This window comes from Arvicola amphibius, chromosome 6 (genome assembly GCF_903992535.2).
Source record: "Arvicola amphibius chromosome 6, mArvAmp1.2, whole genome shotgun sequence".
Taxonomy (NCBI): domain Eukaryota; kingdom Metazoa; phylum Chordata; class Mammalia; order Rodentia; family Cricetidae; genus Arvicola; species Arvicola amphibius.
In genome coordinates this window covers 31,956,632-31,974,824 of record NC_052052.2, presented here as the reverse complement: position 1 = coordinate 31,974,824, position 18,193 = coordinate 31,956,632, and the positions used below count along the sequence as shown (strand labels likewise).

At 42.2% G+C, this 18,193-nt stretch overlaps 1 protein-coding gene across 1 annotated transcript; it reads left to right on the top strand.

Moving 5' to 3' along the window:
- The first annotated feature begins 13,715 nt into the window (after positions 1–13,715).
- On the top strand, positions 13,716–14,663 carry LOC119817686 (olfactory receptor 2A12-like). The gene has a single exon (XM_038335051.1). It carries the CDS (start codon positions 13,716–13,718, stop codon positions 14,661–14,663), a length of 948 nt encoding a protein of 315 aa, XP_038190979.1.
- Positions 14,664–18,193: the final 3,530 nt, after the last annotated feature.

Sequence of the window (18,193 nt, the reverse complement as noted above, 5' to 3'; positions counted from 1 at the left end):
CCACCGCCCAGCTTAGCTGTATTCTTATTAGCTGTATTCTTACTGCTATCTGTGGGCTTTTCTGTTCACCTCACCGCTCTACTTTTCCTACCGGTTTGGTCCCTTGAAGGTGTCACTTCTGCATTGTTAATATTTGTCCTTTCTATGTTCCATATACTACGTGTGTCCTTAGATATCAAGTGTAGGCATCTCACCTCTCTTCCTATTATATGTTGAAATATTTTCTCCTACCTATTTTTCTTTTGAAACATTTTGTATTTTATTTTGTTTGTTTATTAAAGAGGCCAGTCTTTCCCTTATGGCTGTGCAGCTGCCCTTACCCAGGTTTACCGTCTCCACCCTCAGTTTATGAGAATAACCTAGGGGCTGACCCAGTGGTCCGGAGTGTGTAACACTCTTCTAGAGGACAAGTTGGTCCCAATTATCCCTGTCTGGTGGCTCGCAACAACCTGTGACTCCAGCTCTTTGGGATCTGATGTCCTCTTCTGGCCTCCACGGCCACCTGTACCAACACACAGACACAGTTACACACACCTACATATAATTAAACATAAATATAGCTGAATAGTGATGGTGCACAGCTTTAATCCCGGCACTTGGGAGGCAGAAGCAGGCAGATCTCTGAGTTTGAGGCCAGCCTGATCTACAGAGTGGGTTCCAAGACAGGTAGGGCTACATGGAGAAACCCTTGTATATGTATATGTATACACACACACACACATACACACACACACACACACTATCTATCCATCTGTCCATCCATCTATCTATCTATCTATCTATCTATCTATCTATCTATGTCAAATACCCCTCATATTTTTCACTTTCATTGGGAATTTACTTTTTATCATGGTGTGATGTTTTTGTCTTATTGTTCCAGTAGTATTGGGTGAATGCTATATTCCTTATCCCATTAACTTAAAATTACATTACTTTTTTAATTAAAGCTTCTGGTAATGATGACTCTATTTTATGCTTTGTTATTTTATTGGTCCATTCATCAGTTCATGTTACTAACAGGGCATTTTCTTTCTTTTTACATATTGTTTTCCCCTTTGACTACTTAAAAATAGTTTTTAAAGGTGTTTTTATTTTATGTGTATGGATGTTTTGCCTGCATGCACCAGGTGCATGCAGTGCCTGTAGTAGCCACAAGAGGGCATCAGATCATCTGGAGCTGGAGTTACCTGAGGGTGTGAGTGGCCATGTGGGCCCTGGGAGCCAAACCCAAGTCTTTTGCAAGAGCAGTGAGTGCTCTTGCCCACTGAACCATCTGTCCAGCCCCACTCTGGGTATTTTTATGCACTTCCACTTAATAATACATTTAAAATCAGCTTATCAAGTTCCATAAACAGACATTTGAGGCTCAGAAGTGGTTTGGAGTTAACATATTTGCAGAAGTGACATCTTGTCATCAGGGTGGAAGTTTTCAGTCAGATGTCTGCTGTTTTCATTGTTTATTAGAGCTTTAGAGCACTCTCCATTTAAACTTTAAGCGTTTATCAGTGAGCTCATTTCTATAAAAATTACGTTTGGTAGCTATTTTTGGTGGTAGCCCTTTCATTCATTGTACCAATGGTTCAAAGATACTTCAGATATTTTTTTCTCTTTGTCCTGTATGTGGTTTTATCTCTTAATTTTTTTTCTGTTTCTGTTTTTGAAACAGTTTTATATGTATCCCTGGCCAGCCTGGAACTCCCTTTGTAGACCAGGGTGGCCTTGAACTCACAGGGATTCACTTGTCCCTGCTTCCCAAGTGCTGGGATCAAAGGTATACACCCACCACCCAGCTTTCTTAAATCTATTAATGTAGTATGTCACAGTTGGAATCCTTTTCTCATTTAATGGGTAAGTTATACTTGGCTATATTATTATTTTAACAACAGATACATTTCAGTTAACGTTTTATTAAGGATGTGTATATCTAGTATTTGTTTTTAAGATTTATATTTAATTATGTATATGGGTGCGTGTTTGTGAAAAGCACATGGGCACAGGTACCGGTGGAGGCCGGAGGCATCTGATCCCTGGCTACCTGATGTGGGTGCTGGGGACCAAACTCAGACCCACTAAGAGCAGTCCATGCTCTATCTCTAGACCATCTCCTTAGGTCCTGAATCTAGTATTTGTGAGATAAAGTTGGCCTTGAACTTCCACATTTGTGTTTTCTTTGCCCAACTATACCAACTTTATGATGAACAAGAGTCAGCATCCTTGCTTTCTGTGTTCCAGAAAAGTTTGGGTAGTATGGGAAAGCTTGTTCTTATCTGAGCCCCAAGACCCATTTTATTATAATTAATTAATTAATTAAGTTTGTTTTGAGACAAGGTTTCACCATGTAGCCCTGGCTGACCTGAACTTTCTATGTCGACCAGGCTGGCCAAAAGCTCACAGAGCTCCTCCTACCTCTGTCTCTCTGAGTGCTGGGAATAAAGGTGTGACCCATTACACCCAGCATAAATGAAATTTTAAAAAGCATCTCACTGTGTGGTGCAGGCTGACCTCAAACTTGGGTTCCTCCTATCTCAGGCTCCTAGCTAAGGCTTTGTGAAGTTGTCTTCTCAGACAACTTGGGGCTTCTATTTCTTGGGACAATTTTTCCAGTTAAATTTTGCTTAGGAATCACATATTTTATCTGTACTTTCAAATTTTATATAGTAGTTTCTCAAAATTACAAATGCCCCTAGTCTCTGTCATCCCCCCAGATTCATTACTCGCCTATTGTTTATACCTTTGAATACATTGGTGTAAAAAAACCCTCTTTTTGGTATTTCATTCATTTATGCATTTACTTTTATTCTCTTTATTTTACTTGGTATTTATTTAATTGATTTTTATATAGTTTAAAAAAGATTTATGTATTTTATGTGTATGAATGTTTGTCTGTCTGGGGTGCCTCACGAGGTCAGAGGAGGATATAAGAGTCCCCGGAGCAGGAGTTACAGACTTTTGTGAGCTGCCACGTGGGTGCTGGGAATCGGACTGAAGTCCTCTGCAAAAGCAGCCGAGGAGCTGTTTCTCCAGGCTCTCACCTTTATGTAGTTTCAAAGTTGAAGCTTGTAGCATTAATTTTTACTTAGAATGTTTTTTTTTCAAGTAAAAACACTAACATCTATTCATTTCCCCTCAGTATTTCTTTGGTTGCATTCTACCTTTTTGGATATAGACTAGTTTTTTTTTTGTTTTTATTTCTTCATATATACTTTATAATTTCCATTTTTATTTCTTTTTAATCCCAAGAGTAATGTAAGTAGTGTTGAGTTTTCTAAGCATATATTCTATTTTGATTACATGCTACTTTTTTGTATGAGTGTGTGTGTGTGTGTGTCCATGTGTGTGCCCCTGTGTGTGTGTGGGAGACCGAACCCATGATGAAATTCATAGAGCTCAACACAGAAGGTTGCTCCTCCAGCCTTCAGCCTACGTGTTGATATTGTTAGTCTACCTTTCGACACTGAGACTTTAACGATGAATCACTGCTTTCTGTGCCTCCTGTTGGGCTGTCAGTATATGCTTTCCCTTACTTCTAACGTCTCCTGGCTGTTGTGGATACTTTGATTGTCTGCCTGTTGTACAAAGAAACACCGACCCAGTTACTGAGTGGTGACAATGAAAGCCGAGAAGTTGGTCTCCCTTCAAGGAGGGAACTTCAATAGCAGAATTCCATCACTCCTCGTGGGTGTGGGAGAATTGTCTGTATTCTGTCAATCATGTTTTAAATAAATGCTGATTGGCCAGGTAGGGAGTATAGGTGGGTCAACCAGACAGGAAGTAGAGGCCGGGCAATGAGTACAGGAGAATTCTAGGAAAGAGGAAGCCCATTCTTCCCAGTCCTGCTCAGATCACTGAAGAAGCAGGATGTGATCTGCCCCACTGAAAAAAGATACTGTGCCATGTGGCTAACCTAGATAAGAATAATGGGTTAATATAAGCTACAAGAACTAATAAGAAGCCTAAGCTAATGGGCCAATCAGTTTATAATCTAATGTAGATTCTCTGTGTGATTTTCTTTGGGGCTTACCGGCTGTGGGAATTGGGCAGGACAGAAACCCCAACTAGCTGGTCCTCAATGTTATACCTCACCCTGTCATCTAAACTCAGAAGCATTTTATTAAACTGTTATTCTGGAGTGCTGTATAATTTTAACTCCTGCACAAATGCATAAGAATTGTTTATAACGCTGAGTGTCATGCATTGTTTTGAAATATGTATTGATGTGCTTAGATCAGGCTAAATATGTCTACCTTGTCATAGTCTGTTATTTCTTTAGGGTGAACTTCCTGCTAGAAGTACATTACTGAATTGGAAAACTCAGGAATGAGTCCATTCTTCTAGATTATCAGTTTGGGGCATAGAATTGTTCAAAGTAAGCTCTCGTGGTCATTGTGTGTCTGGAATCAGTTGTAATATTTCCTTTTTCACCTATGATTTTATTTAAATCTTCTCTTTTTCTCGGTGTAGCTACAGCTGTCACCTTCATTGTTTTAGAGAAGCAGCTCTTTGTGTCACTTACATTTTGTGCCTTTTCTATTCCCTTTATTTCTATTCTGATATTTGTTATTCCTTTCCTTGGCTAATTTTGAGCTTCATATGTTCTTGTCTTCCTGGCTCCTTAAAGTGCAGCGCTAGCTTGCTTGGTTCAGTTCTGTCATTATTTTTTTTGGGGGGTGGGTGGGTGGGTGGGTGGGTGGGTAGGCTGGCCTTGAACTTGTGAACCTTGTGCCTCTGTCTTCTTCTTCAGCAAATCCTACCAGCATGTGCCACTACAGCTGACAAGTTCTGTCATTCTTAATGTAAGAGTTGACTGCTGCTGGGCGGTGGTGGCGCATGCCTTTAATCCCAGCACTCGGGAGGCAGAGGCAGGCGGATCTCTGTGAGTTCGAGACCAGCCTGGTCTACAAGAGCTAGCTCCAGGACAGGCTCCAAAGCCACAGAGAAACCCTGTCTCGAAACCCCCCCCCCCCCCAAAAAAAAGAGTTGACTGCTGCAAACTCACCTTGTGATGCAACTTCTGCTATGTTTCAGAGGAATTGGTATGTTGTGTGTGGTCCCACTTTAATTTCTTTTGAGAATGATTTTGCTTCCTCTTCCCCCATCCATTGGCTGTTCAGGAGTGAGTTGCTTGTTTTGTATGTATTTGTATGACTTCCGTTTTTTTCTTGTTATGATTTCTAGCTTTAGTGCATCATGTTCAGATTAAAGATTTAGAAGCCTGAAACTTATTCTGTGACCCATCATATGGCAGATCATGGAGAATGGCCCAGGTATAGCAGGAAGGATGCACATCGCGCAGCTGTTGGGGTGTCCTGTATATGTCGATACGTCCAGCTGGTTTAGAGTGTAGTTTAGCTTTGCTATTTCTTTACTGATCTACTGTCAGAAACCCTGGAGCTGGAGGTATGGACAGGCGTGAGCTGCCATGTGGGTGCTGGGAACTGAACCTAGGTCCTCTGGAAGATAAACCACTGCTCTTAACCGTTGAGCCATCTTTTCAGCCCCTGTTTTTGTTTTTGTTTTTGTTGAGACAAGGTCTCACTGTGTAGCCCTGGTTGGTACAGAGATCTACCTGCCTCTGCCTTTTGGATGCTGGGATTAAAGATACAGTTTAGCCAGTTCCTTAAAAAATCATTTAAAAATGAGTTATTTATTCATTTTTGTTGGAGAGGGATGCCAATTCATGCCTTGCTCTTGTGGAGGTCAGAGGACAGCTTGCAGAAGTCTGTTCTCTCCTTCCATCATGTAGATCTTAGATATCAAACTCAGGCCATAAAAAAAATTAGAAAAGGGTTTCTATTCAAAACACAAATTCTTGAACACAATAGCCCCTCCCCTGGTCTCCATATCCCAGTCCACATCTCTGGCAGAATACTCTTGCTCTACCAGAGGCCATGCTGGTACTAGGAACCCCAGGCAAGACACCACCTACTGCCCACAAACACTCCTTAGCTGATAGTTTAGACTTGTTTATAACCAGCTCATTACTTAAATTAACCCATTTCTATTAATTTATGTGCTGCCCTGTGGCTTATGACTTGTTACCTCATCTTCTGCATGTTATGCTTCCTCCTTCTCTTCTCACAACTTCACTCTTCTTGCCAGCATCCTCTGTCCTGGAAATCCTGCCTAGCTATTGGCCATTCATCTTCTTATTAAACCAATCAGAGTGGAATAAAAGATTATTCCACAACAATTTCATGACTCTGGCATCTCCAACATTTTAGGGTCTCCAAGATAATCCAGGCTTCAACTTCACAGCTTCACACAATAACCTGTCTAGGTCCACATTCAGGGACACACTGACACGTGCCTGGCCTCAGCAGCTTTCCTTAGTCTTGGAGGCAAATTCCATGACCTGTTTGTTTTATCCTTAGCTCTAAAGGTAGAGGTCACCACTCATTTTATTCCATTTCTTAATCTGTGTATCTCCTTGAACACAGGATTTAGCTCTATTCCACTTCCAGGTGCCCCTTTTCTTAATCTCTGCATTTTGTATTTTTATTTTCTCAACTTCCTCCTTTTCATTATAAATCTTCACTAGAGTTAACATTAATAAGCACACAATAGAGTCTATACTAGGCCGTTCTGAGATTTCCTCTGCCAGTGGAATTAACCCAAAAGTCTTCACTTTAGCCTCAGGCAAACTTTTGGGACAAGGGCAAAAGGTAGCCACTTCCTTCACTAAAATATCAAAAGACCAGTCTCTAGGCCACATACTAAAACCCTTCTCTGGAACCTCATCCTCCCAGTTCAAATCATTCTCAGCACCACTGAATGCTGCTTCCATGCTCCTGCTAGTCTGTCCCATTTATCAGTGCTTAAAGCATTTCACTGCTTTCCTAAGTATCAAAGTCTAAATTCCTCCAAACAAAAACATGATCAGGCCTACAAATGATACCCCACTTCTGATACCAACTTCTGTCTTAGTTAGGGATTCTGTTGCTGTGAAGAGACATCATGACTACAGCAACTCTTATAAGGGAAAGCATTTAATTGAGGTGGTGGCTTACAGTTTCAGAGGTTTAGTTCATTATCATCATGGCAGTGTGCAGACAGGGTACTGGAGAAGGAGCTGCTACATCTTGATATGCAGGCAACAGGAAGTAGACTTATAACCTCGGTGGTATCTTGAGCATAGGTGACCTCAAAGCCTGCCTCCACAGTGACACACTTCCTTCAACAAGGCCACGCCTACTTCAACAAAGCAACACCTCCTAATAGTGCCACTCACTCTGGGGATCATTTTCTTTTAAACCACCACAACCTGAAAATTGAAATAGAAGCAATAAAGAAAACACAAACTGAGATAATCCTGGAGCTGGGAAACCTGAGTAAGGAACAGGAACTATGAATGCATCTCCTGCAACCAGACAAGACTTCTAGTGGAGTGACTGGGATACCAATCCAGCCACAAAACCATTGACCTACAATTTGTCCTGCCTACAAGATGTGCTGGGGTAAAGGTGGTGCAGAAATGGTTGAGTGGCTAAGCAGTGACTGGTACAGCTTGAGACCCATGCCACAAGAGGGAGCCCAAGCCTGACATTGTCTGGAGGACCAGGAACCAGAGAGTGAATAGCCCAGAGGTGTAGGATAGAACCAAACACTATTGGCAAAAAGTCAATGAAATGATTCCTAATGATATTCTGCTTTATTCATATTTATACATAGCTTGATTGTCATCAGAAAGGCTTCACCTAAAAATGGATAGAAATGGATGTAGAGACCCACAACCAAACATTAGGTGGAACTTGTAGAATCCTGCAGAAGTGAGGGAGGAAGGATTGTAGGAACCACAGGTGTCAAGGATACCACAAGAAAATTCACAGAATTAACTGTCAATTAACAAGGGCTCATGGGAGCTTACAAGAGAGTGAACTAACAATCAGGGAACCTGCATGAGATTGACCTAAGCCTTTGCCATGTATGTTATGTTTGTATAGCTTGGTCTTCTTTTGGGACTCCTAACAGTGGGTTGTCTCTGATTCTTGCCTGCTTTTGGTAAACTTTCCTCATACTGGGTTGCCTCATCCTGCCTTAATAGGAGGGAAGGTGTCTAGTCTTACTGCAACTTGATATGCCATGTTGGATTGATAGCCATGGAAGGCCTGCCCTTTTCTGGAGAGAAGAGGAGGAGAAGATGCAGAAGAGAGGTGAGACAGGGGAGGAACTGGGGGAAGAAGAGGGAGGGGAAACTGTGGTCAGGATGTAAAAAATAATAATAAACTTAAAAACATGAAAAATTAAAACAAAACCCGATCTCTCTGTTAAATCTTTCTGCTAAGAGTAATTATTCTTTCTTTATGTTTTCTTGAAGCTCATTGAATTTCCTTAAAAGTGAAACTCTCTATTTTAGAATTTGCAAGTATCAATTGTTATATGGTTGATTTCTGATGACTTTGTTAGGTGAAGGCATGGCTCCTAGAAAGTTCTTGGTGCTTTCCTAATTCCATGTACACACTGAAGGCTTAGGTGATCACTTTGAATCTTTGTATTCTGTCATTTGTGTCTGTCCTGCCTCTGAACCTGTGGACACTTCCATGACTTCAGCACTAGGTGGCAGAATAAGTCCAGGACTTCCTTGAATAGACGCTGGCTGTGTGGCTGTTACTGCAGCACTAGCTGCCCAGTGGCTGGGTTTGTCTCAAATCTGCGATACTATGTTATCCAGGATGACATGAGGGAGTGTCTGAAGAGGGTATTCTGACCCTGCAAGACTTGTTGTTTAGATCTTGGGGAATTCCAAGGTCTTAGAAGCTCATTAGAAAAGCGCCAGCATACCCCTCCTGGGGACGGGGGCTCCCTGGGGATGACGTTCAAAGGAGGCCTCCTTAGACTCCTCACACAGAGCCCAAGAGCAGGTAAAGAGCGAAGAGGGGATGGGAGGCGCCAGGGTGTCCCTTCTGCCAGCCCTGGTCTCTCTGCTGCCTGCAGATCCTGACATCCGCATTGCCCTGGTACTTCTCTGTCCATAACCTTCCTTCCAGTTTTTGGTCTCTCTTTCTCCCTCTCTTTCTCTTTCTCCCTCTTCATCTATGTCTATGTCTCCCTTCCCATCTATCTCTTTTTCTCTCTTTCCTCTCTCTTCACATTCCCACCAGATTTAAGGTATGCAGCATCCCCGTCATGACAGCTGGTCTTGTTTGTTGTCAACAAAGACCTGCAGAAAGAGGTGTGTCAGAGAGACACAGGTGGGGGAAAGGCTGACAGGACAGCATGTTGACAGGATATAGCATAGACGGAGAGTCTGAGGAACTGGTTGAAAGCTATTGGAGGATCTCTTTTGATGTCTCCATGCAGATAACTGTCATCTAGTGATTTCTCCATTATGGTTGAATTTTGCTGCCTCTTCTCACCATTGCCTCCCCTCTATTCTGTTACTCCTTCTTTCCAGATTTGACACTGCATTGTGTATATACTAACATGCACAGGTCATGATGAACAAAATATTTATTTTTAAATAAAGATTTCTCCTAGTAAATGTGGTTGATGGAGTGATTGGATGGATCTTAGAGATGAGGCAATGGAGAGGCTGTCACAGTACTCTGGACACCAAAACAGGATCAGGTGACCCTAGACAATAAGAGGATTGCAGGAAGAAATAATATCCTTAATTCTTGAAGTTGGGCTGGACCTCAAATTCAATTGTGTAAGTTCTATTATTTCTTTTCTTATTTAATAAGGGCATTGACCTTGCCATGAAGTCTGTCCCTCTGCCCGGTGTATCTCTGTGTGTGTCCCTCTGCCCTGTGTGTGTGTGTGTGTGTGTGTGTGCATGTGTGTGTGGTCTAACCTGATCACCTTCCAATGACCTCACCTTCTAATAGCATTCTATTGAGGATTAGGGTCTCAACATATAAACATGGTGGGAGGATACAGAACATGAAGTCTGGGATATGTCTAGTTAGTTAGATTCAGCCTGAAGCTCTCAACGGAAACAGGAGTTTCTGAGCTCTTCTTTTCTCTATTCACGCTGAAACTGGTCACACTGGTGATAGTTACACTCAAGTTGGAGGCTTTGCCAAGCAAGTCTTCACATGCTTCCATGCTTCTTCCCGGGCTCTTCAGATACTTCTGTGGAGATACAGGTGTAGAGATGTAGTAGTTAAGCCCAAGACAGGCTGGCTGCTGATGGCTGTTCTTGTCAGCAGATGGTTTTGTTCATGGTTCTATTGCTCATTTTATTTGTTTTCAGCTGAGCACTAGGAAAAACTCAGGGCCATCTACACGTCTGCCAGCATCCTCCTGAGCTTAACTTCTGTGGAGGAGAGCATCCCTGCTTAGATGCTCCACCACCTTCACAGTGCCTTTCCCCATGCCACAGCCCATACAGCGTCTCTCTACATACGGCTTTTAGGCACAGTGGGCTTGCATTACAGATGTGCAAGGCGAGGAAAAGAGTTCAGTCATCCTCACGCTTTCAAAAACAGCTCCTAGGGTGGAGTCAAGACTGCCTGCTCTCACAGTTTAATGAGCCTTGTTGGGCACAGTAATTGACACTGGAGAGACAGTTGTGCATAAATCCAAGCCTCTGTCTAGTTAAGGCAGCGGGCGGTAATTAGATAAATTCATTTTTTTGTGAGAAATATAGCGAAGGAAAAGAGACAGCGAAGGATGGCTGCACTCAGGAAAACTGCTTAGAAGAAGGCTTCTCGAATGCAATGACAGCTGGTGGAGGTGGGAAGGAAGTAGATGCTTCTAGAAGTTGCTGATGAGAGAAGCACAGGGAGGAGATATTGAGCTGAAGATCCATGGGCGACACCTCCTCAGCTCTGGAAGGAACAGTGGATTGCAGCAGTAGTTTTACGGCGTGAACAATGGGGACGGCGGTGTAGATAAGACCCCAAGTAGTCCACATGCTAAAAACTAAGAGAGGGCATTTGGGGGCACAGCAAGTTGGATGTGACTACTGAGTATCCAAGGAGCCATTTCTAGTAGGCTCTTGTTCACCTGACATCCAGGTGAAGGGTCTTGGTGAGATACCTAAATCCAGACATGTATTTAAGCGCTAGATTGGCTGGTTTCAGATAACTGCTCTAATCAGAGATGGTTCTAGACATGTTTCTGTTGCATGTTGTATCTGTTTTCCTAGTGAGCACATAAGAGATGTTTTTGGGGAAAAGCTCAGAGTCACTCATAGGCCTGACACAAGTGGACAGAGTCTCTGACCTGGTGTCAGCATTTTCAGTGCTCTGCATCCGTAATCACGATCATGATCAGCCATGATAGATGGGCCTTCCTCTGATGACAGTGTGGTCCCTCCTCCTGTCCTACCCTTTCCTGAGTCATCAAAACCATGCTCCATCATTGGGCTGTCGCTTTGTGCTATTTCAGGCTTCCTCACTAACTTCCATCACTAGATGAGCCATGATCCTCACAGAACAAGCTACATTTCCCTCACCATGAAGCTCTTAACGTAGGACCCCTTTCTATCCTGTGTCAGAGTCCCAGAAAGCCAGCCTGAACTCATCTCTCTTAATCTGGATCTATTCTTCCAGAATTTCCTAGGTGCTAATGTGGCAGGACTCTGCCTCTTGTCTCACTCGATATCTTCACACATTGGGCCACAAAGACCTCCCTTTTCTTGAGGACTTTGGCTCACCTTGGGCTTTTGTATCACACAGTATCTTTTGCTGGCCCCCAATACCATGTTCTTTTCTGTGTGGCTTCCCAGTGTTTTGCATTCATCTCTCTTCCTTCATACATTCCCTTGTGGGCCCAACACCTCCAATTGCTTCAGCTCTTACAAAGTGCCTACAGCACCGATTTCTGCCTTAAAGCTGAGTCTTCTATTCTAGACACAGACATCCACTGGAGGCTCGAAGTTCCCAAGCTTTCTAAGCCCCAAACTAGACCCACTGTGCATCACTTTCTGATTTCCACTCCTGTGCTCCTTCTCTCAGTGAATGGCACCATCATCCACATCTGCACTCAAGCACACCCCCTTCCCATCCTTGGAATCCATGTGTGTGCCTTCTCTCATTCCCAGCACTATTTAATCACAGATCTAAGAGCTCTTCTCTAATGCCTGCTTCTCATGCCAATAGTCCCGGCCTTACTTCCCATTCTTATCCTTCCTGAGTAACTGTATCTTCCCCTCCCCTGCAATATATTCTCCCCACTATTGCCAGAGTGATTGATCCCAGATAGATATTTGATATTTAAGGTATTCTTTTCTCCACCATGGTAATGCCCACCATCATTAACCTGTTTTGCAGGGCATAACAGTCCCTCCGTGCTCTGCCCTCATCTACCTTCTAGGTGAAAAAGAAAAACCTCATGAGATTTCTAGTTAACTCTTTCTCTATCTCCTGCTTGTGGATCAAGATGTGATTTCTCAGCTGTTCCTCCATCATGGACTCTAGCCCTCTGAAACTATAAGCCAAGTTAAATGCTCCCTTTTGTAAGTTTCTTTGATTGTGATATTTTGTTAAAGCAATGGAAAAATAACTAAGACAGTAACTATGCCACTTTTGTTACTATGGTTCTGCAGTAGAACTAGGAATCAGATATGGCGAACTTAATTCTTCTCCTTCTTCCTTTTTGTTGCTTTAAACAGTCAATATTCTGCCATCCATCTCTGCTCACACACTGACTCCATGCCTTTTATTCTCCCTTTCAGTTCTGCGCTCCACAGAGGGCCTTCTCCCTCCAGACTAAAGAAGTCCTTTGCAGCATCTTTTGCTATGGGTCATTGGTGATCAATGACCCGTTTACATTTGAGAGAAATCCACTTTGACTCCTAAAGGGCTCCTTCACTGAGTTCTAGGTTGGTAGTTTGCATCCTTCCTCAGTGCACAGCCTTCATCTTCCCTCTCTTCCATTCCTCCCATTCCCTCCCTCTTCTGCCTCTCCTTCTTTACCATGTTAAATGTGTTACTCAGTTACCTTCTATTTCCTGTGAAAACACCCCAGCCTGTCTCATCAATGATCGTTTGAAGAAACATAACCTCTCTTCTTAGGTCAGTTTCAAGACAACGCTTGTTTTGTTTGTTCGGTTTATTTTCAGCCATCTTCCTTTAAATTTATCTTTCTTGGTGTTCCCTAGGCAGCAGCTCTATGCTCTGTAGGCCAGTGTGTCTCTTCCATTTGGGAAAACTGTAGGCCATCCATCTTCAGTTATTGACTTGTCCTTTGTTCCTTGTCATTATTTGTGAAAATATGTGACTTTGATTTACTGATATTACTTGTTTCTAATGATAGTTATAGCCCCACTATTCCAGGGAGTCAGACTGATAGCCATGTCTCTCGAGTTTGCGGGTACCCATCAAGCTTTTTGAGCTGTTCAACTAAAGTCAATTTGGGGATGGTCTGCAAAATGAAGTCAGACTTTGACTTAATGTTAGCTGCACACAAGTGCTGCATTCTTAAACACCCAATTCTTCCCATAACATCTTAAGCGGTATGGACCATGAGTTAGACCGTATTACTTTTGGGATATCCCCCACTCTTTTGCAAATTCTACGTTTTGAACTGTGGAGATCATAATTTTTCATCTCAGAATGAGCTGGAGCTGCATGATAGAAGAGGAACATGCTGCTTCATATTAAATGGAAATTCTCTTTAAACCCTGTCCCCATCTCTGTGGGACACCTATGTGTACTTAGCTTTGCTCTTCATGTTTGGTGCACCTGTTGTATGAATAGCAGCAGGGTTACCATCTAGGGGCTACTCTTTCATGAATGACAGCTCTGCTCTATCTTTGCAATAGGAGAAGGATGCAGGACTTCCTCTGGAAAAATCGCAGCTCTCTTACCGACTTTATTCTTCTAGGATTCTCTAGTGACGCAAAGATAAATGGCATTCTTTTTGGTGTCTTTCTTCTCCTCTACCTCATCACCCTCCTGGGCAATGGACTAATTATCACCTTGATACGCATGGATTCCCGCCTCCACACACCCATGTACTTTTTCCTCAGTGTCTTATCCATTTTGGATCTGGGCTATGTCACCACCACAGTGCCCCAGATGCTGGTACATCTAGTCTGTGAGAAGAAGACCATCTCCTATATTGGATGTGTGGCTCAGATGTATATCTTCCTGATGCTGGGAATCACCGAATCATGGCTTTTTGCAATCATGGCTTATGATAGGTATGTGGCCATTTGCCATCCTCTCAGGTATAAAGTCATCATGAGCCCTTTGCTGCGTGGGTCACTGGTAGCCTTTTGTGAGTTCTGGGGTATCAGCTGTGCCCTGATATATACCGTTTCTGCTATGATTCTTCCCTACTGTGGCCCCAATGAGATCAACCACTTCTTCTGCGAAGTCCCTGCTGTCCTGAAGTTGGCCTGTGCAGACACATCCCTCAATGACCGGGTGGACTTCATCCTAGGCTTCATCCTTCTCTTGGTCCCACTTTCCCTCATCATTGTTGTCTACATCAATATCTTTGCTGCTGTCTTGAGAATCCGCTCAACTCAAGGGCGGATCAAGGCCTTTTCCACCTGTGCCTCCCACATCACTGTGGTCACCATGTTCTCGATCCCATGTATGATTATGTATATGAGACCAGGCTCTGAATCTTCTCCAGAAGAGGACAAGAAGCTGGCTCTCTTCTATAATGTCATCTCTGCCTTCATCAACCCCATCATCTACAGTCTTCGTAATAAAGATGTGAAAAGGGCTTTCTTCAAGGTGGTAGGCTGCAGCAAAGTGTCCGGATGAAGGTTTGGGGGTTGTGAGACTAGTAGCCTTCTGGAACTCTCGTCACGCACTTCCTGTAGTATGGACGTCTTTTATAATGATGCTATATTATATCCAGTGAGCTGACTCTGATTCAACACCACTAACTTACTGAAGACTTTATTGGGGTATTACCATCTATTACACGTACTCATCTTGGCATATAGTTATTTGGAAACTGGTCATGCACACAGGTTCATAAAACTCCATCAGGGTATAGAACTATTCCATCATCACACACGGACACGTATATGGTCCCCAACTCTAACCCCTGATGCTGATGTCATTGTTTTTTCTCCATCAGCATAACTTCCTCATTTTGTGAATGTTACACAAACAGATGAAGCCTTTCTTCTTTTACTCTTCCTAATACCCTTGTGATCCCTCCAAAACACTATGTTTAACAGTAGCATGTTTCTATGTGTTGTCAAGTTTAATTTGAGTACAATAATGGTTTTTTCCGTTCTTTGGCTATTCCATATAAAGTTTCTAGAATATTTGTGTTATTTTTCTCTTTTAATAGTTTTTAAGTGCCATTTTCTTATTTCTTATGGGAGGAAACAAGTGTGCTGAGCTGTGCATGTGGAGGTTGAAGGAGGTTGAAGGATAGTTTGTGGGAGTCAGTTTCCCCTTATACCATATGGAACCTGAAGACTGAACTCAAGTGGTCAGGCTTGGCAGCAGGTGCCTTTGCCTGCTGAGCTCTCATGCGCAGATTTTTGGAAAGGTTTGTTTTTTTCTTAGGAATAAATATGCAGGAATGTGATTGCCAGGACATATGCTATGTGTATACTTCATCTTATAATAATATTTTAATGAAATCCACAGCTAGACACTATTTTGTGTGTACCAGTGTGTGTGTACTTAAGCAGGCAGATGCACTGGAAGGCTGTGCCACACTGAGAGTACTTACACTGATGGAAAGAATGCACACTGATATTTACTGCTTTGAAAATCATCTGCAGTCCCTCACATATTCAATGCAGAGGGACACACGGTCCATTTTACTCCCAGATACATATTCAGGAGAAGTTAAAACATACATGATTATTTAAAAATGTACACACTGGGGGCTGGAGAGATGGCTCAGTGGTTAAGAGCACTGTTGCTTCTCCAGAGAATCCAGATTTGATTCCCAGCACCCATGCGGTAACTTACAACCATCTGTAACTCCAGTTCTAGGGGAGATGACCTCGTCTGGCTTCTATAGGCACTGCACACATGTGGAGCACAGAAATGCATGCAGGCCAAACACCAATACACATAAAAATATTTTTAAAAAATGTATATATTTGTGATCATAGCAACTTTATTCATGAGAGCTAGAAAGCAAGATCATCAACTCAAAGCCTGTTAGCTGAACAGGTAAATAAAATATGGGATGCCCACACATGGAATATATTTTGTACTAAAAGGGAACAAATAAATTATATATTAAACATAAAAACAGACATGTGTAATGTATACAATATGTACTATGTATATTCTACAGTGTTGATTTTTGAAATAAAGAAGCCAGTTGCAAAAATTCATGTAGCTTGCCATCCCATTATATAAAACAATCCAAAATAGACAAATTCTTAGAAAGAGAAAGTGGACTCATATGGTTGTTGGTCCTAGGGCTATAATGGGAATGAAGGAGAAATTACTTAAGAGTATGGAGTTTCTTTTTAGGCAATGAAAATTCTCTCAAGTTATATTATGCTAATGGTTATGAAACTCAGTGAATATAGTAAAACACTGAGCTATCTACATACAATGTATGGACTTCACAGTGCGTGAGTTCTACTAGATGAAGTTGTTTTCAAACAGAATGTGACTATGTTTTCTGAAGAGACATTCAGTTTGGCAACATGTGAACTCCCATTGCTCTGTGCATTACCTAGAGGTAAGTGCAGTCAGGATTTCCTTGTTTAAGCCAGTCTAGCGGGCTAAGAACAACAACGGTGTCATTGTGTTCGATTAGCAGCTTGTGGTGGGGAATTTATTTTATGTGCTTATTTCCCATCTTATTTATTTATTTATTTATTTCCTATTTGTTCACAATTCTATTTGCTAACTGGAATATAATTTTTAAATATGCCTTTTTGAAGTTTTATTTGTATGTATTTGAGAGAGATAGGCAGGTAAGTGATAGAGTGTAATCAGAGACTGCATGTTCATGGCCCAGTTGCCTAGACCTGAATAATTACACAGAAACTATATTAATTACAACAATGTTTGACTGATGGCTCAGGCATATTTCTAACTAACTCTTTTATCTTAAATTAACCCATTTCTATTAATCTGTGTATTGTGACGAGGTTGTGGCTTACTGGTAAGTTTCTGACATCTTTCTCCTTTGGCAGCTACATGGGGTCTCTCTAACTCTGCCTTCTTTCTTCCACTATCTTTGCTTGGTTTTCCTGGATTGCTATATTCTGCCCTGCCATAGACGAAAGCAGCTTCTTTATCAACAAATGTTAATAAAACATATTCATAGCATACAGAGGGGAATTCTACATCAATAGAGAAGGGTAGGGAAGGAGGGATGCAAGGGGAGAGGCAGAGGAAGGGAGAGAGGGAGAGAAGGAGAGGGGAGATCATGGGTGCGTGGATGAGTGTGGGTTCCTGAAAAGGCCAGAATAGAGCATTGGATCCTCTGAACTGGAGTTAGAGAGGGTTGTGAGTCACTCAGCATGGATGTTGGAAATCAAACTCTGGTCCTCTGGATGAACAACCAGCATTCTTAACTACAGAGACAGCTCTCCAGCCCTTCAAGTACATTCTTTTTTCTTTCTTTCTTTCTTTCTTTTTTTTTTTTTTTTGGTTTTTCGAGACAGGGTTTCCCTGTAGTTTCTAGAGCCTGTCCTGGAACTAGCTCTTGTAGACCAGGCTGGCCTCGAACTCAGAGATCCGCCTGCCTCTGCCTCCCGAGTGCTGGGATTAAAGGTGTGCGCCACCACCGCCTGGCTTCATTCTTTTTTCTTACACTTGGGTTTAGAGAGTGATTTATATATTTCAGATGCAATTTTTTTTATTAAGAGATGTGATTTTTGCAGATGTTTTACATAAGTCTCTGGTCTGCCTTTTCACTTTCTTAAGGGTCTCTTTCATGGAGCAATGTTTTAATTTTTCATTATATGGGATTACATTTTGGTGTAAGTGTCTAAGAGCATGTTTGTTTAAGCCTAGATCTTGAAAATTTTCTCTTATTTGAAAAATAAGTTTTATTCTCTGTGTGGCCATGCATCCTGTAATCCTGGCACTTGGAGACACAGGCTAAAAGATTTTGAATTCAAGGACAGCCTGGGCTACATAATAAGTTCATGTATAAAAAAAATCAGTGGCACACACCTTTTATACCAGCTCTTGAGAGGCAGAGGCAGGAAGATCTCTGTGAGTTCAGGGCTAGCCTGGTCTACGTCATGAGTTCTGGGCCAGCCAGAGCTACATACTGAGGTCCTGATGATTCGGCAGATAAAGTGCTTGCTGTGCAAGTGGGTTTTTTTCCCCAGAGTCCTCAGAATCAA

Coding starts and splice junctions, on each gene's coding strand:
- LOC119817686 (XM_038335051.1), top strand. CDS start 13,716: ATGCAGGACTTCCTCTGGAAAAATCGCAGCTCTCTTACCGACTTTATT.